General features: G+C 35.0%; 1 protein-coding gene across 1 annotated transcript; it reads right to left on the bottom strand.

Annotated features, from left to right (window-relative positions):
- Positions 1–996: 996 nt before the first annotated feature.
- Positions 997–15,564, bottom strand: LOC135696463 (V-type proton ATPase subunit B). Its single transcript, XM_065215859.2, has 16 exons — positions 15,407–15,564; positions 14,546–14,601; positions 13,509–13,607; positions 12,526–12,619; positions 11,325–11,402; positions 10,091–10,172; positions 7,708–7,765; positions 7,230–7,331; positions 6,759–6,856; positions 6,208–6,331; positions 5,387–5,467; positions 4,863–4,932; positions 4,435–4,517; positions 3,243–3,347; positions 1,877–2,006; positions 997–1,402 (listed from the first exon to the last, which is right to left on the bottom strand). Exons 1-16 carry the CDS (start codon positions 15,501–15,503, stop codon positions 1,245–1,247), a joined length of 1,515 nt encoding a protein of 504 aa, XP_065071931.1. The 5' UTR covers positions 15,504–15,564; the 3' UTR covers positions 997–1,244.
- Between the last annotated feature and the right edge of the window lie 1,424 nt (positions 15,565–16,988).

Genomic DNA, 16,988 nt, shown 5'->3' with positions numbered 1-16,988 from the left:
ATGGTTAGAATAGGTAAAAAGCGCAGTGTCCCTTAAATTTTCAAAACAGTTTATAACTTTGATAGGAATGGTTAGAACAAACCAATAATAAAAGCATGTTTTGTCATACTTGTCTAGACAGTGGTATCAATGCCTTCAAGTGAACATGGACCAATCTCTTTGGACTCGATAACTAGTCTAAAATTGTCAATAGATATCAACTCCTTCATAAAAATTTACCCAGCACTCATACATGGAAGTTCCATGATGGAACACTAGAAATAATAATTGGACGAATGAAAGAACTACGTCAAAGCTTGATGAAATTTGTCCCCGGTTTTTACTAATAAAATATTGATCCGCCACTGGCAAAACATTATAGGATAAGCACACAAAAGGCTTTATTTGCATATTTTGTAAATTTAACCAAAAACATGAAAATTCGAAACATCGAAACAAGGAGATTTTTTCAACGTGTCGAAACTAATTGCAAAAAAACATCACTAAAATTTCAGTGAAACCTCTGCGTGGGTCAGCAGAAAACTAAGTTTTTGTTTATTTTGAACTGCAGTAATTAATTTGCGTTAGAGGTTCTAGGTCCCGTCAACATGTTGACTCTACTGGTGAAATGGGTGACCTTGGCACTAGAAACAATTTATCTAGCATCGCTAATTAAAAACATTATGCTTTTTAGTTAATACATTGTTTTTAGTACTTTCTTTCGGTCTTTTCATTTTGTAAACCGGCAGCCTATCGGTATATAAACAGTGCTGAAATTTATCTATTAATCGTATATATACAAGAAAAATATTGAAATTCGATATCAGCCATGGAAACGTTCCTACCTTTGCATCTAATTTCATTGCACGAGAAAGTAGTAAGAAAGCAGACAAATTTCAAGGCTAAAAATGTCTCAGAAACTAAATAACAGCTCCACTGAAAGCAGCAAAGCTAGCAAGAATCTCTAAAATTGGGCATTAGAATGTCCTTGAGAGAGCTACAGAGAATCACAAGTCATGGTAATAATAATTTCTCAAATTTTATTCAGTATCTTCTTTAAATCTAGCACTGCTACTAGAAAAAAGATCAAGTAATATAAAAAATTATAAATCATCTAATTTACGGGTACACAAAGGAAGAAAAATTCTAGTAACATAAATATATTTAGCAATTTCTTCTATCATCAAAGAAAGTTTACAAACATGGTAGATCCCTGTTCCATTATTGACGCATTTAATTGTGCAATCCCTTCTTAATTTCATTAATTATGATTGTTCCTCTTGTTTTCTTCTGCTTCCGTCCCTTGGGTAATACTCATTAAGAATCGATTGTGGAATTCTTTTCAACATTTCCTTGGGGAAAATTCGCAGCAAAGACCATCCGATATCCAAGGATTCAAAAACGGTTCTGTTTTCGTAAGTGCCTGTGGAGAAACATAGTTGTTTAGGCTTGTAATAAAATGGAAGATATCGAGAGGATTGTTGCTTGCAGTTTAGATTTTTGACAAACATGCAACAATAAATGTGCAGCAATTACTATAAAAAGCCGCAATCAACGAGCCAAAACAAAAAATTAGAAAAAACATTAACAAAAAGCACCAATTTTCTAGCTAAAAAAAATTTGAAAGAACTACATTCTTCACGTTCATAATGAAAATGCAAACTTAAACGAATCCCCGCTGCGTTTTCCTAGCAATGTATCTTCCAATAACATGTATAGGTAACTTATTACATTACACTCTCTCCTGTACGAGTTCATTCTCCATTTTCGACAAAAATCTTCATTGTATCCTTATTTTCAAGCTTCCAATTCAACCCACCTGAGTTGTGGTGAATTATTATCATGCGAACCTCCAAACCCCTTGTTTTTTTTATACCAAATTCAATAAAAAACAAACCTTGACTGATGAAATTCTTTTCAAATTTCTGCAAAAACTCCAGATAAAGTAAATCATCTGGAGTTAAAGCTTCTTCACCAACAACAGCTTTCATTGCTTGCACGTCTTTGCCAATGGCGTAATTTGCATACTGAAAAAGGAATATTGTTTAACAAATGATACATAAAAACCTATTTGTTAATAAACGGTCAATGTGCAGTAAGAGCATTTTTATGGCAACCATGACACGAATAAGAGTAAAACCGAGAAGCTAAAATTGGCTGATTGTGGGTGAATACACAAATATAGATTTAATGTCAACATTTTCCCCGACCTGGTATCAACTTTTTCTGCCATTTCTGTGCCACCAGAGTTGAAATTCCCCCAAACTGTTTGCTAAAGGCTGAAATACACGATCAGTTTAAACTGTAAGTTTTCACTGATGGCAAGAAAACTTACAAGATCGTGTAAACGGCTAAAAACTGATGTTTTTTTCGGCAATCAGTTTAAACTGCCACTGCTTTTTAAAGTTGGACCTGTTCAACTTTACAGTCAAAACTGAATGTCAATCATCCTTTGAAAATGATGCGGGCGTTAATCCCTTCTTTATACTCTTATCAATGATTGCGTCATGTGCAACTTTATGCGGAGAAATCTATTATTACCTCTTGCCTTTCGAAAAGAAGTGCATTGAGCAACAAGAATTTTTTTAGCGTTTGTCAGGAAGAACCAAGTTTGTGGGATGTTATACCCAGCCCAGCTCATACAAAGATCGCGATGCAAAAAAACAGAAGTTTGAAGAAGTTCCTCTTTTCAAAGTGAAGCTCATTTAATAAACACCACGTTCAACCAACGACGATTATTTCTTCCGTTTTGAATCTTTCTTTTTTCGTTTTGAAACTACAGCTAAAACTAATGCCACAACAGCAACTTCCGTGTCGCTGTTCATCGTGAAAATGAAGGAAAATAATGCTATGTTATCAGTTATGACTGATCGTGTAAACGGGTAGATCGGTCAGTCAAAACTGACGAAAAAATCTGTGAAGTTGAAACTGATCAGTAAAAACTGATCGTGTATTTCAGCCTTTAGACATGACAATTTTCTGTCATACAAATTGACAGGAGGTCGAATAATTCTACTGCCCAATAATGTGTAATTAGAAAAATTATTTTATCTTCATGGATATAACCGTTAGAAGTTGAGTGCATTAAACCCGGTCTCAATTAAGAGCTGTGCTTTGGAATATTGAATGCTTGGCTTAAAAAAGATTTAGCTCAATAGAAAGATTTTCAATTCTATAAGAAAACGAGGCCTTAAAGAACAAAAAATTTACTTCAAATACAAACTTGATCAAACGTGGTGAATAAAGGTCTAAGGTGAAATTACCAATTGATTTGAGACATCAGCATGGTCCTTGCGGGTCATTCCTTCACCAATAGCTGACTTCATCAAACGTGACAAGGATGGAAGCACATTGATCGGAGGATAGACCTGCAAAGCAATAATTTGTGTGATTAAATCAAAACAAGAGGTGTTTTCTTTATACTAGTAGCACAACAATCATAACAAAACCCTTTATGAAATTCAAAAAGTAAATACGCTACTTGGATGCAGCCACGTAGCTGCAGGGGGCACGTGGGGGCTGTGCCCCCAAATAAAAATAAATAAAAATTTTGACAACAACTTGCCCCCTCTGGCTACACTTTTTCCAAATTATATTTTGAAAGCTGGTATAATCATAATTCCGTGAGCGTGATTTAGTCCAAATATATCTGTTTGTTATATATCTGCTCTCTTGTTTTAAAACCTGCCCGCCTCAGGTATGGTTCTTGCTCGAGTTTGCCCACCCTAGCCGACAATTGCAGCAACGTGGTTGCTTGGATGCAAAAAACTGTACGTGCTACAATTGTACTTAAAAGCACTGGGACCTATCAGTCAACCGGGCCGAGTTAACAATAGGCTCTGCGACGCATTTATAAATAAGAGAATATTTAGAATTAGTCTTACGTTGCCGACTGGATGCGCAACAATAGGTCTATTGTATAGTCCAACCAATAGGAATTTAACTGGCCACCGAAATGCATTGGGACGTATTTAATTTCCACCGAAATGGATTAATTTAGTTTTATTCATCTTTCTACATTAATTGCAATTTGCATACAGTATATAGTGAATCAGTTAGTATTAAATGGAATAAACCAGCTGTAAACATATTTATGATTATGATTATGACTACTAAAACCCCTTATGATGAGATAAGAAGCTTGTTCTTTTCTGTTCTTTGAAACTTTCTCTCTACTTCCAATCAAGTATCATGCAAATAAAATAAAAGCACTGCGAAATTGGCTTAAGATAGCGACCAAATTTACTTTGAAAATAACTTTATAAAAATTGAGACCAAAAAAACGTTTTACAACTATTCACACATGAGTTGGTTGACAATAAAAAATAATAGTGTGTGCCGTAGACAACAACATTTCTCGCTGTAAAAGTCAAGGAAATGTTCGTATATGGGTTGCAGTTCACGGGAATAAGACATAAAGAAACTGTTAAAAAGGTAACTATGAAATGATTCTACCTGTCTGTTGTGAAGCTGCCTATCAACATAAACCTGTCCTTCAGTAATATATCCGGTCAAATCAGGAATAGGATGGGTAATATCTGAAATAAAATAACAAAAAATAGGACGATATAGGGTTTATTCTTGGGCAACAAGGAAATTTATCGCACTTTTTAAGCATCCAATTAGCTATTTGTTTAACAGCGTTCCAAGTTTTATCGGGTTGTTAAATCTTTAACATCGAGTTTAATTTTATTACTGCATTGCCACCGGACTATGCAGAAATATAGACACAAAAGTTTGAAAGTGTCGTTTGAAGGACTTTGTTTGCATACCTGACACAAATCACCTGAAATGCCACACAAATGCCAAATCAAATAGATGCTAGACCAAATATTAGGTCGTTTTAACAGGACATAAAACTCTAAATGAACAAAGAGAATTACCGTCGTTAGGCATAGTCAAAATTGGAATTTGTGTGATCGAACCGTTTCTTCCTTCAACTCGACCAGCCCGCTGCAAAAGTTCAAAAATGGTTGTCATAATGATATCAAATGTTTACAGCGAAATCAGCAAATATCTCGAGACAGCAATTATACATTGTACAAGAGAAAAATGAAATTTAAAAAAAACCTGGTAAGTTGATGGAGGGCTGTTTATCTTAGGGGTTCAAGGAGCTCTAATAGTTAATGCAGAAATGTTGAACACGTTCTCTCTGTTGCTACTTGTAAACAGGATAAAGACATTATAACTCTTTGCTGTAGTTGTTACATTCTTTATTTTTGACACCCATTCTACTTTCTTTGTCTTTTGAACCAGACTTTTCCGACAAAAAACAGTGTCACATGAACTAATAACAGAAAATCAAACGAAAATAACTGTTGAACAAGAGACTATTGAAATAGTCTAAAATAAAAGAAATGTAAAAACTAAAAGAGGCGCTATTCACGTTATCTGAAGGGTTCAATACCTCATAGATGGTGGCCAAATCTGTGTACATGTAACCAGGGAAACCACGACGGCCAGGCACTTCTTCTCTTGCAGCAGAAACCTGAAAACGAGACAGCCATTATCCATATAGGCTATCTTCATGAAACGTTTCATATATGTAAACAATACCTTTTACGTTCAAAGTTTGATGTGTTTTTATCTAAAAGAATTGTTAGCGACCATTCTCCTTTCGATCTCATCTCAATCATCTTCAAAGAATGCTTTGTCACCTTTCGGTCATCTTTAAATGTATTATAATTAAAAACATATATTATTTACGGTTCATTCTGAAGGGGTTACCATATATAAATAACGATTATACCCTATGCTTAGATAAAGACCAGTCGAAATTATAAAAAGGTCCATTGAAATGCATCTGAATCACCAAAGGACCACTTTGGGGTATATGAAAGATTTCAGCAAAGTTCATGACATATTTCGTACAAGAAAAAATCCTAAGGAGCGAGCTCAAAATTAAAAATTAACACACATTTAATCTGCGGATATAAAACAGAGGACATCCAAAAGGGATTTTGTAAGGGGTGTAAACTTTTCGCTTCAATACTCTGGTTTACCTTTGTGAAGGATTTGGAAACATTTCTAAACCCCTGGGAAATACTCTTCAAGCCTTGAGACAGCTGCAGGATGAGTTTTTATATGCACAGAATACAAATAATAAGGCTTCGATCTGCCGATACAAATGAACACCTTCTTCATCGCCAACTAGAAGAGCGTTGTACAAATGACTGTAGTAGCTTATTGTAGCAAGATATGTAAGCAATAAGCAAATTGATGGAATACCTCACGAAGAGCTTCAGCGTAGGAGCTCATATCAGTGAGAATAACAAGAACGTGCTTTTCGCATTGGTATGCCAGGAATTCAGCGGCAGTCAGGGCAAGTCTTGGAGTAATGATCCTTTCGATTCTAAAAAAGAATTTAAAAAGGATTTGTAGTAGAAAATATTACTGAAGGGCTGCTATTTAGATATGTGTGCAATACAAATATAAGGCAAACAGTGGATATATGCTCGGAAGGTAAAGTCAGAAAAATTTTAATATCTTTTTCAAAAGGAACACAAGTAAAAATGTTAACAATATTTGGCTATGATGAATTGTTTAAGAACTTATTCTCGGGAAAAAGAAAGTTGAAATTCACTTATCTTAAGAAGTGTATGTTTTTTATATCAATCATATTTGATATTAAATTTGGTTTGCCAAAAGGCATGACGAACCTGCAAATTGCTCAAGAAGGCCCATCAGCTCAAACGAATCTACTTAATCAACTAATTTTCATGAACTTTTTATACAAAATGGACATCTTATGTTAAAAGGTAGAACTTTATAAAACATACGTTGGGTCATTGGCAAGATTCAAGAACAAGCAAACGTTTTCCATGGAGCCATTTTCTTCGAAATCCTGCTTAAAGAATCTAGCAATCTCCATGTTGACCTGATCAGCAAAACAAAAGAATCATAATAAATATAAGATATGTCAAATATAAGGTTGTCAAAAATATAGAATATAAGATAAATTAGAACAAAGTTTCACAATAAATTAGAACAACAGCCATGAAAAAAACATGTATGCAGTATGATTTTTAGTATGACCTCTGGTTCTCTTCAAAATTATAACTGACGAGTCCCTATTAAAATTTTGCAAGAAAGCTAATAATCTGTAGACTTTTAGGGAAACATTAGCATATTTTTTCAAAGCTTTGGCGTAACAGAAGTTGCAAAAATGTTCTCTAAAGGGCACAAAGCGGTGGATTTAAGGTCCAGGGTAACACGTACGAGGGCAGAGAAACACAAATAAAAACACTTACACCCATTGCAGCGAAAACAATGGCAAAATTGTCATCATGGTCATCCATGACTCCTTTTTTGTGCTTAACCAAACCAGCTTGACGACAAATTTGAGCAGCAATCTGAAACACATAAGTAAAAGGATCTTATCAAAATGCATGTTTGCTACAATCATAAGAAACGATTAATGCAAGAAAAAACCAACTTAGCATGAATATCAATCTTTATTAGTGAGGAGAATTACTGTCCTCAAAATGAGTCTAGGAAGTAAGTTTATATGTTATAAACTCATACCAAATCTCCCTGGATTTCAAATAAGAGGCCTACACAATAATCTTATCTTTAAATTGCACTATTTCCATTTCCCTTTCGTTTAAACTCAACTCTAAAAACAAATTTCTGAGATTTTTTTTCTCTAGGTAAAAAAAGAGTTGTGACTTATGGTAACAGGTATCTGGTAAATTTCTAATTAGGTGGGTAGCTGAAGTTTAAACTGACCTCGTTATGTGGGAGACCAGCTGCTGAGAAGATTGGAATTTTCTGACCACGAGCAATGCTAGAGGTAAAAATTGTTCAAAATAACAAAACACGTTGACTTGGCCTTTTTATTTGTTTGTACAATATAGCACTACCCCAAACGCCAAGCAGCGCTGCCACACCGCAAATGGAGGAGCATTTTAGGTGCCATAAATCGTTGAATCAGGTTTTTCTGAGGTAGATTCTTTCTTAAAACGTTTGGATAAAGAGCTCATAATGTAGGATTTGGTAAATTCCTTTCTAATGAAAACTCAATTTCTAGAGTCAGGGGCGGCGCTTAGGGGTAATCAAGGTAATCGCTGATTACCTATTTTTTTTCCAGAACTTGAAAAAATTATGCTTAAACCTAAACTGAAGTATTTTTATATTACGACCACAATGAATGTTATAAAGTCTTGATTGAACCTGTTGTGAATCGAAATCCATAAGGACAAGCTCGTCCAGGGGCTGTTTTACGGCGTGTTGACATTTAGATCTTCATTTGTTTTTGGCTTTTGTTTCATGGCAGGCGATAATTATTTCTTAATCCTCTGACGCATGTTCTTTTTGCTCAAACGACCGCCAGAACTACGAGAACCGCGAGGGCCGCGAAGCTGCAAGGTAATCAGATCCCTGTTTGATGACCTTTTCGTTGTTTCTGTGACGTAGGTCTTATTGTGCTGATGGCTTTTGAACAAAGAGCGCCACGCAGCAACGTAATCATTCCGCAGTTTCATTACCTCGAGAGCAGTTCCCCATCCTTCATGATTAGTAGAGTGCTTACAAACGACTATCACTGGGGTATTTTCACTACATTCTGAGCAAGAAAATCATGAACAGCGTTTGTAATTAAAAAAGGATGGTTAGCCATGCCCCAGAATAAAATAAAAAGGATGAACCAGTGAGTCTGTCTATGTGTTTATTCGTGGATATGTGGATGTAACAACAAAGAAGGAAGGAACATTTTTTATCGCTGGTCTCTTTATGATGGGTGGTTTATCAACGGTGCGTTTAAAATTAAATAATTTATTTCAGGAATATTTGCCAAATAGGAAAGTTTTTTTTCATATATTGATAAAAAATTAAAGATTAAACAATTTAAAGAGGCTTGTAGTAAATTTAAAAAACTTTTCAAAAACTACTAATAAGTGTTCTATTGGAAAATTATTGTCCAGAAAATGTGCAGAATCGTTTATCTTGGACAAATTAGTCTGCATGGAATCTTTACGTAGTGATTCCTGGTCAATCCTTTCAAGGTAAGCAAATCCACTTTTGATTACCTTGCCCTTTTTGCGGCTCACGAAAATGGGCTTTTGGCCGATTTGAATAGGTCTGTTATTTCAGAATCGTTTACAGGCTCAAAACCCGTAGCATGAACTGTCAGCCGTTCACTGCAACTCCAAAACAGAACCTCAAGGCATTTGGTTGTTGTGTTGTGCGGCGGAGTATTTTGTGGTTGTAAGCACAGTATGGGAACTCAGACATTATGTAAATAATCAAGATCGAACTTAAATAGGTTGGATGTTTAATGATGATTCTTTATTTAAATTTTAGATGAAAGCGCCTTTCGTACTAAGACGCTTTCATGGTTTACTTCGACAGGGTACGAAATGGCAGTCATCAAGCATCCCAAAACCAAATTCTACCCAACTGCACAGATAGGTTATATCGATGTTGCTTGTGCATTAGAAGAGGCAAGGCAAAGAGAGGTTGTTAGGCACAACAAAAATGCATCAAGATACGCATAAATAGTTCATAATCACATTGATAATGTTGTATATTTATCCGCACAAGGAAAAGCAAGAGGGAAATTGTTTTCGAAATTGCTAAAACAGTTGAACCATCAAGCATACGATTCTTCACTATTCTTAGGGTTTTTGAAAGGGCGTGGTCCTGAAAATTTTTCCGGGGGCTCCACCCCCGGGCCCCCTGGTGGATTCGCTCGCTTTGCTCGCAAATTTTTGATTACCTTCTTTGCGACGCTTCGCGCCGCCTCTGTCTAGAGTCTGTATAATTTTGATACATTTCTCATAACAAGAACGCATATGATTTCTTCCAGACTACAAATCCAAAGGTCTGTGGTTTGAATCATTTATTTAACTATATCTAAGGAGATTTACTAGATCTATACTACTCCGAGCATAGGAATGAACAGATGCGTTTGTTTCGAGAGGATGAACAGAGCATTGCTTGATAAGTACAGCTTTGCAGTGTCCTAAAAACTGCCTTCGGAAGCTAGTCAGTAAACAATTCAAATAAAAATGATACATGCAGTAACACGATACATCAATATGAATAAAGCACAAGAAAGCATAAGATAAAAGTTTTAATGATTGACAGCATATGGGAAGGAATCACTTTCTACCTGTTCATGGTATCAATTGCAGAAATACCAGTTTGAATCATTTCTTCAGGATAAATCCTTGACCAAGGATTAATTGGTTGACCTTAAAAAAATTTACTTGTTACTCGTGGCATTGATTAAGCATTGATTCAACAGCTTTAAGGCAGTGGGGAATACCTGCAGGTGAGGGGGCGGTCGCCCCTAATACTATGGAGGGCAATGGTTCTAAAACAATGGGAAAATGTGACATCATCTTATTAAAACAATAGAGTTGCCCCCCAATATTTGACTAAGTGTCCGCCCCTGCTTTAAGGTAAAATTAAAAACAACCGTCAGGGCCCTTAAGACAGGGGCAGGGGCCCACATTTTGCAAAAAAGAGCTTAACTTATTGCACGAAAATAACGCGGTACACGGCGGTATTCCACGAAATTAATGCAATCACAAATTAACGAGAATTGTGAGCTTGGATTTCAAAACGTGTGGTAATTAACGCGAATCAACAAAATTCAATATTCAATAGTATTTAATTTAAAATACACATTCTAATTCAGTACAGACGAAAAACAAAAAAAAAGACAAAAAAAGGCTTAAGCCAAGGTGGATTGGAGATAACAATAAAGGTAGCAGTCACGTTAGTTGAGCCAAGTGAAAGAGGATCTCCTGATTAAAGAGTATTTTGATGGCTTGAAAAATACCATGGATTGAGCAAGATGAAGATGATGATGAATATGTGGAATTTCAGGAGGAAACAGTTGATAATGAGGACATTCAAATGCAATAAAAAAATATTTTAAAACTATGAAAAGATGTTTTATTTTTAATAAAACTTGTGAAAAGAGCACTTTCCGGTCCTTACGTTTTTTGGACGCTTTCTATTTCCCTCTTTTTCAGATATAATAATAATATATTTAAGATAAAATTGTAAAATCTGGCTATTTTCAGTAATTTTGTAAAGTTACAAAAAGATTAAAGTGAGGTGAAATAAATGGGTATTTATTTAACGCTAGAAATTTAATAACGGATGCGAAATTTACACGGTCATGAAATTAACGGGGTTTTAATTAAGGCAGAATTTCTCAATTCGCCTTAATTAATGGACCGCATAATTTTCGTCTAATAAGGTTAATAAACAAAATTTATAAATAACGTAAAAGTATATACATGTTCAGTAAATTGCATAAAAAATATTTCAAACCAGTTTTTACTAGCAAGCTACTGTATTTATAAAAATATAAGATATAAATATATAGTTACCCATAATATCTAAAAAATCTTCTGCTAAAACTGGAGGTCCTTTGTCAATGGCCTTGCCAGATCCATTGAAAACTCTACCTGCAAGCCAACATTTCAAATTTCAAAAATTGTCAAAAATACAAACATTGAACAAGAAATAATTTATATATTGTTCACACTGAAATGCAAGCAATATATGAAAGTTTATATAAGGAACTCTGAAAATGTATTTAAAAATGTTCTGTTCCAATGATGAGTAAAAGTTTTTGAAACCGGCATATAAGCAACCCCTTACATACCAAACATCTCTAATACAAGGACTGCATCAATCTCATCTCAGGGGTAGGTTTTCAAAATAATGCATTTTCATATGAATAAAACAATAATGAAAAGTTTCACTATACACTGACATGATTCGTTTCAGATCACTGTGTTTCAGAAAATAGTATCTAGGGTGAATTTGAAAATACTTGCTTTTAGGCATAAAAATTGGCTTTTTCTTTTAAAAATGTATTATTGTGGAAAGGCCCTAACTAAAGTTTGCACAAGCAAAGCAAGAAACATTTTTGTAATACAATTTACATTTTCTTTTGTAAACAAATTACTTGCAGTTTGAAACAATTTGTTAATTAACTAGGAAAAGACATTTGATTGTACCACAGAAAGAAAATAACCAAGTCAAGTGTCTTAGATAACAATCAAATAAACACAAAGAAGATACTTTACAATAAAATAAAACATTCTTATCTACTCAATATGAAACCTTATGGACCTGTAATGATATCCTGTTTCAGAAATTGAAACTGAAAGGCAGGAATTGGAAAAGGCAATTTTTTGCAATTTTTGGCCCAATTAGGTGAAGTTGGAGAATTTTATATGGCACACCAGACAAGATCTCACAGCACACTAGTGAGGCATAAGTGGTTGAGAACATTGCAATAGATCTTATCAGGAATGAAAGAAGTTCATTTTGTTGAAAACAATAGCAAACCTACTTTGCATAACACCGAATTCCCTTTGGTAAAGGTTCATCCCAGAGACCTAGGCATCAACCCCTCATTTCGAGGAGCAAGATTCAAACAAGGGCAGCTAATAGATCAGTTTTTACGAGCATAAACATATTTTTAAAAAATGTGCATAGCACAATGTGCAATGAAATTCATCAGCACCATCCCTTGTGACTATGGGTAATATAATTATAATATGTAAGATAATAGATTACCAAGCATGTCTTCAGAAACAGGTGTACGTAAGATATCACCAGTAAATTCGCAAGTTGTATGCTTTGCATCAATACCACTAGTTCCTTCAAAAACCTAAAGAAATATAAATTGAAAAACATCAATTGGTGATTGTTCACAAGGTAGCCTGTGTGTACAAAAGTTGATTTAATAGAACTGAAGTACTTTACCTATAGATAAAATCTACCCTGCTTTATACGTTCTGACAATAACTGAACTTAATGTCCATTGATCTTGCAGATAGATTTACTAATAGAGATCTCAAGACCGTGAACTCACTTTTTGAGAATAGCACTGAAAAACAGAAACATGTTTCTGTTCATTCTCAAATTCTCAAAAATTTGTTGTACAAAAAACGTTATAAGAAAAATGCATTTGGATGCTTTCATGACTCCCTGGATTTAACTTAGGGCTTCAATTTAATTATAGATGAGCTTAAATTGGTGCTCTATCAAATGAATATTAGCTTGGGTATAAAATATCACACCTAAAATGGTATTCAGATGAATTGGGATGCACTATAATTGGTATATATGTTAAAATCTTACTAAACCTCTTGACTGTTAGTGTCAGCAATTCTAAGAGATTTTTCAGGCTGTAGAACTTGCATAAGTCTAAACCTAAGTCAATAAATGTCAAACACATATATATTTGATTGATTAGGCTGATGCACCATCAAACATTCAATTCTATCCTAATTGATGAATACCCTTCTAAACAAACGTTTTCTGTACTTTTAGGTTTGAAAATGCAAACAGCGAATGAGCTGATTTAATCTTTTAGTACAGGGATATTATCACCAAAACATATATACTTAGCTAGATGATGAAAAACTAATATAAAAGTAAATCAACAGAAAAATTAGAGGAATTTTTGGAAATAATATTAGTCAATGTTACGGTTTGTTTTCAATGGCTCATATTCTAAAAGTAAGAAAACAAAAACACTAGAATATAAAATTTACCTGCACAACAGCTTTTGAACCACTAACTTCAAGAACCTGACCACTCCTTCTGGTTCCATCTGGCAATGTCAATGTAACAATTTCGGCAAATTTCGGAAACTAGAAATCAATTCAAAACAATTATATATCTAGATAAAAAACATTATCAACATGGCAGGAGCAGCTTATATCATTATTAGTGTTATTTGTCTAAAAACAATTTTTTCCCAAAGCTATAGGGCTAGTGGTCATAAATGTTTGTTTTTGTAGACCCTAATTTGGATTTGTGATACAGGCTTTGTATTCAACTGGTAGCATTTTCAATTGGTAAAAGTCAACACATGAACAACATTTATGAATAGTAAACAATGTAAGGCTGTACACAAAGACTTCTCTAAAAGATCCTTACATTGTTATCAAGACAATCCCATGGATTTGCAGGGAAGAAATAACAAATACTTCTTCAAGGCTGTGTCTTGTTAAGGGCGATTTTCAGACGGTAAAATTATCAAGTCTTTTTAAAAGTATTGTTAAGAGCTTTGTTATAACTTTAATCCAGGATGGTCTGTTTTTCTATGTTTGTTCAATAGCCTCATTATAAGAGACCTTTTTCTAATAACAGAGTAGCTTTAAAATGTTGCATGGCGGCATTGATAAACACCCTGAGGAATCGAAAGTCTTCTTAATAAACACCCTTAGATTGCATTGTTGTAGCAGCCCTTCTCTGTTATTAGAAATCAACTCTAATACAGAGGGCTGAAAATATGCGGCCCAGAGAGCCATGAAATTCAACTTTGTGTCTCAGAACCACATGTCTACACTATGCCCCAAGTCTACACTATTTTAATTTTCCAAATTCCCGACAAAAACATTAGAAGGTCAGGGGGAGGGTGGAGCCCTCCATGCCCCTGTAATTCCTGCTAGTGCTTGGCATAACTAATAACAGTTTACTTCTGGTGCCAGCCCCCTGTAGTGGGAATAAATTATTGCAACAAAATAAATTATAATGAGCAAGGCTTAATAAATTACTATAGAATCTAGTACTAGCAAAAATTTACCTTAACTTGGTCAAGAATAACCAAAGGACCATTGACACCAGAGACTGTTTTGTAGACTGCAAAGAAATAAAATAAATAGTCTGGTAAATTGAAAAAAATTAATCAAGCTCTCTTCACTGCGATGCTTTCCTGATTGCTTTCATCAACACACAAAATAAATCAACATGGATTATCAACAACTTCAACTAACAAATTGCACTTGAAGTACACAGGGTCTTTTGCATATGGTAGTCAGATGCCTTGGATTTAAATGCTTGGAGAACTTACAGCTTCAATGAAAGAATAAAGCAGACTCGTGCTTGGTTCTGTTAGCAAATTGTAAACTTCACTTTTTGATAACATTCTACGCCTCTCTTTACATAATCTGCAGTATCCTCAATTTGATACAAAATTTCAAATTATTTGTACCTTATTAGAATTGCCTGAAGAATAATCTTAGAGAAAAGGCCTCTTGTCATGAAGATGCATTAGAAGCATGTATTGGAATTTTTATGCCAATAAACAGATGAGCTGATGGACCGAGAAATTTCGCATCGTTGCAGGTGTCTAAAAAGCAAGGGCGATGTTTTTGGAAACGAAAATGTCCTGATGCTGAATCTTTCTCTAATCTTACTACGAATGATTTTCTAGATTGCAAGCCAAGGATGTATTAAACTTCCAAAAATGGAAATGAATATTGAAAAATACTGCACAGAGTCTCTAGAACTACCATGGGCGTCCTCACATTAGGTGGCGGCCTAGCATCATCACTAGCAGGCTAAAATCTAGGCCACTTAAAATAAAACCTTTGCTAAGATTGTAAATATTTGCTAAGAAAATATTACAGTCAAATATTCATGATTTTGTAGGATTCATTCTTACCCAGCCTTGGTTGGGAAATATAATCTCTCACAACCGCTGCAGTATGTTCTTTTGCAGCAGCGAGCTCCATCATCAGATCTCCTTGAACGGGCGCCATCTTGGAAGGCAAGCAACCACTCACGCGTGTCAGCTGACCTTACTGATCACAGCACACTGCCGGAAAAAGTCCATCAAAGACGGAAATAAATGTGGTGGCTGGGGAGAGGACAATTTTTAAAGTTACTCAATGGATTGCAATGCATAGAAATTGAGGCATGTCGAAAGGACTGCTTTTCATTATCAGGGGCGATGCCAAAACAATTTTTCGTGAGGTACAGAAATGATTTTTGCCTACAAAAAAGGGCGTGTCTCGCTTCTTAAGGGTGTGGTCAAAAGCAAAATAATTCTATATGCTGCTTTTATGCATTTCTATTTCTCAATTCATACCTTAGTGCCAACTACTACAGAAATGTTAATCCGTTAAAATTGTTGCAAAAAGGTTAAAGTGTGAGAAGGAAGTTTCTGGGGGGTACCGCGCCCCTCGTACACTTCCTTGGCTATGCCCCTGTTTGTTTTGACAAATCTTGAACGCATGCAAAGGAAATATGCAAAGGAAATTGCCACGTAAAAATGCCATAGCTTTTCCAAACGCATTTCCAAGATGGGTGTTTTCCCAAATTCTTAGGGGTCTGGTGAGCAAAAATGTTCTCCTCTCTGCCCTATCAATCTTCCAACCCTGGCTACGCCACTACTTTTTGTCATCTTTACCTTAGAGTTGAAAACCAAATTTTAGAAATGGGCGTTCCCATCATTTACCAGTGACCTGAAGCGTGTGGCACCAAAATTAGTGTCTAACACCCTCCCCAACTATTGTTGCTTAAATTTGCCCCTGCTGAAAGTAGCAAAGCAAATCAAGGAGTCCCCAATAAACTCAGTCAGCATGAGCTGTTTAGCCTGCGTCACAGACCACCATAAATCCGTTTCAAGTTTTACAATCTTCGGTTAACGAAAAGCTTATCAACCAATACGTTGAACCATTGAAATCGTTGAACGCTTTTTAGATTTCAAATTATCGCGATCACTAACAATTTTAATTGGAAAAAGTAATGGAACCTTCTTTATATTTGCCTGGGCGTTTTGTTAAAAAGTGACGAAAAAAGTATGTCAAGGAAATTGCACAGTTTTATATTTTAAAACTATTTATAAAATATTAAAACCTCAATGTATTTTCGATAAGCTTTTCAGTTGTGATTAATCTTTAAAAACTTACAAAAAGGTCACTTTTAGCTTATGCAATTCGCTCTGCCTCAATTTGAATAAGCCAGACAGGAACATGAAAACTATTGAGAACTTGAATCTATGCTATTGTTGTAAATTGGTACGTGATATTAAATGTTTTATTCTAAGAGGTTGCATCTTTTCTTTCGGCCACTGTTTGATAGCCACTGCCATGTTGTGGTTATCACTACAAAACAACTCTCATCAAGTCATCATGCTTTGATAATTATCTTAGGTCTATAAATAAGACAAACCTTTAGATATGGACACTAGCCTCCCACTGGATTCGTGTTTGGTCACACTAGATGCAAATCACTATACACAA

This window comes from Rhopilema esculentum, chromosome 14, assembly GCF_057945365.1.
Source record: "Rhopilema esculentum isolate cy_ngs chromosome 14, ASM5794536v1, whole genome shotgun sequence".
NCBI classification, from domain to species: domain Eukaryota; kingdom Metazoa; phylum Cnidaria; class Scyphozoa; order Rhizostomeae; family Rhizostomatidae; genus Rhopilema; species Rhopilema esculentum.
Note: the sequence above shows the minus strand (reverse complement) of the source record. Positions and strands in the feature narration are given on the sequence as shown.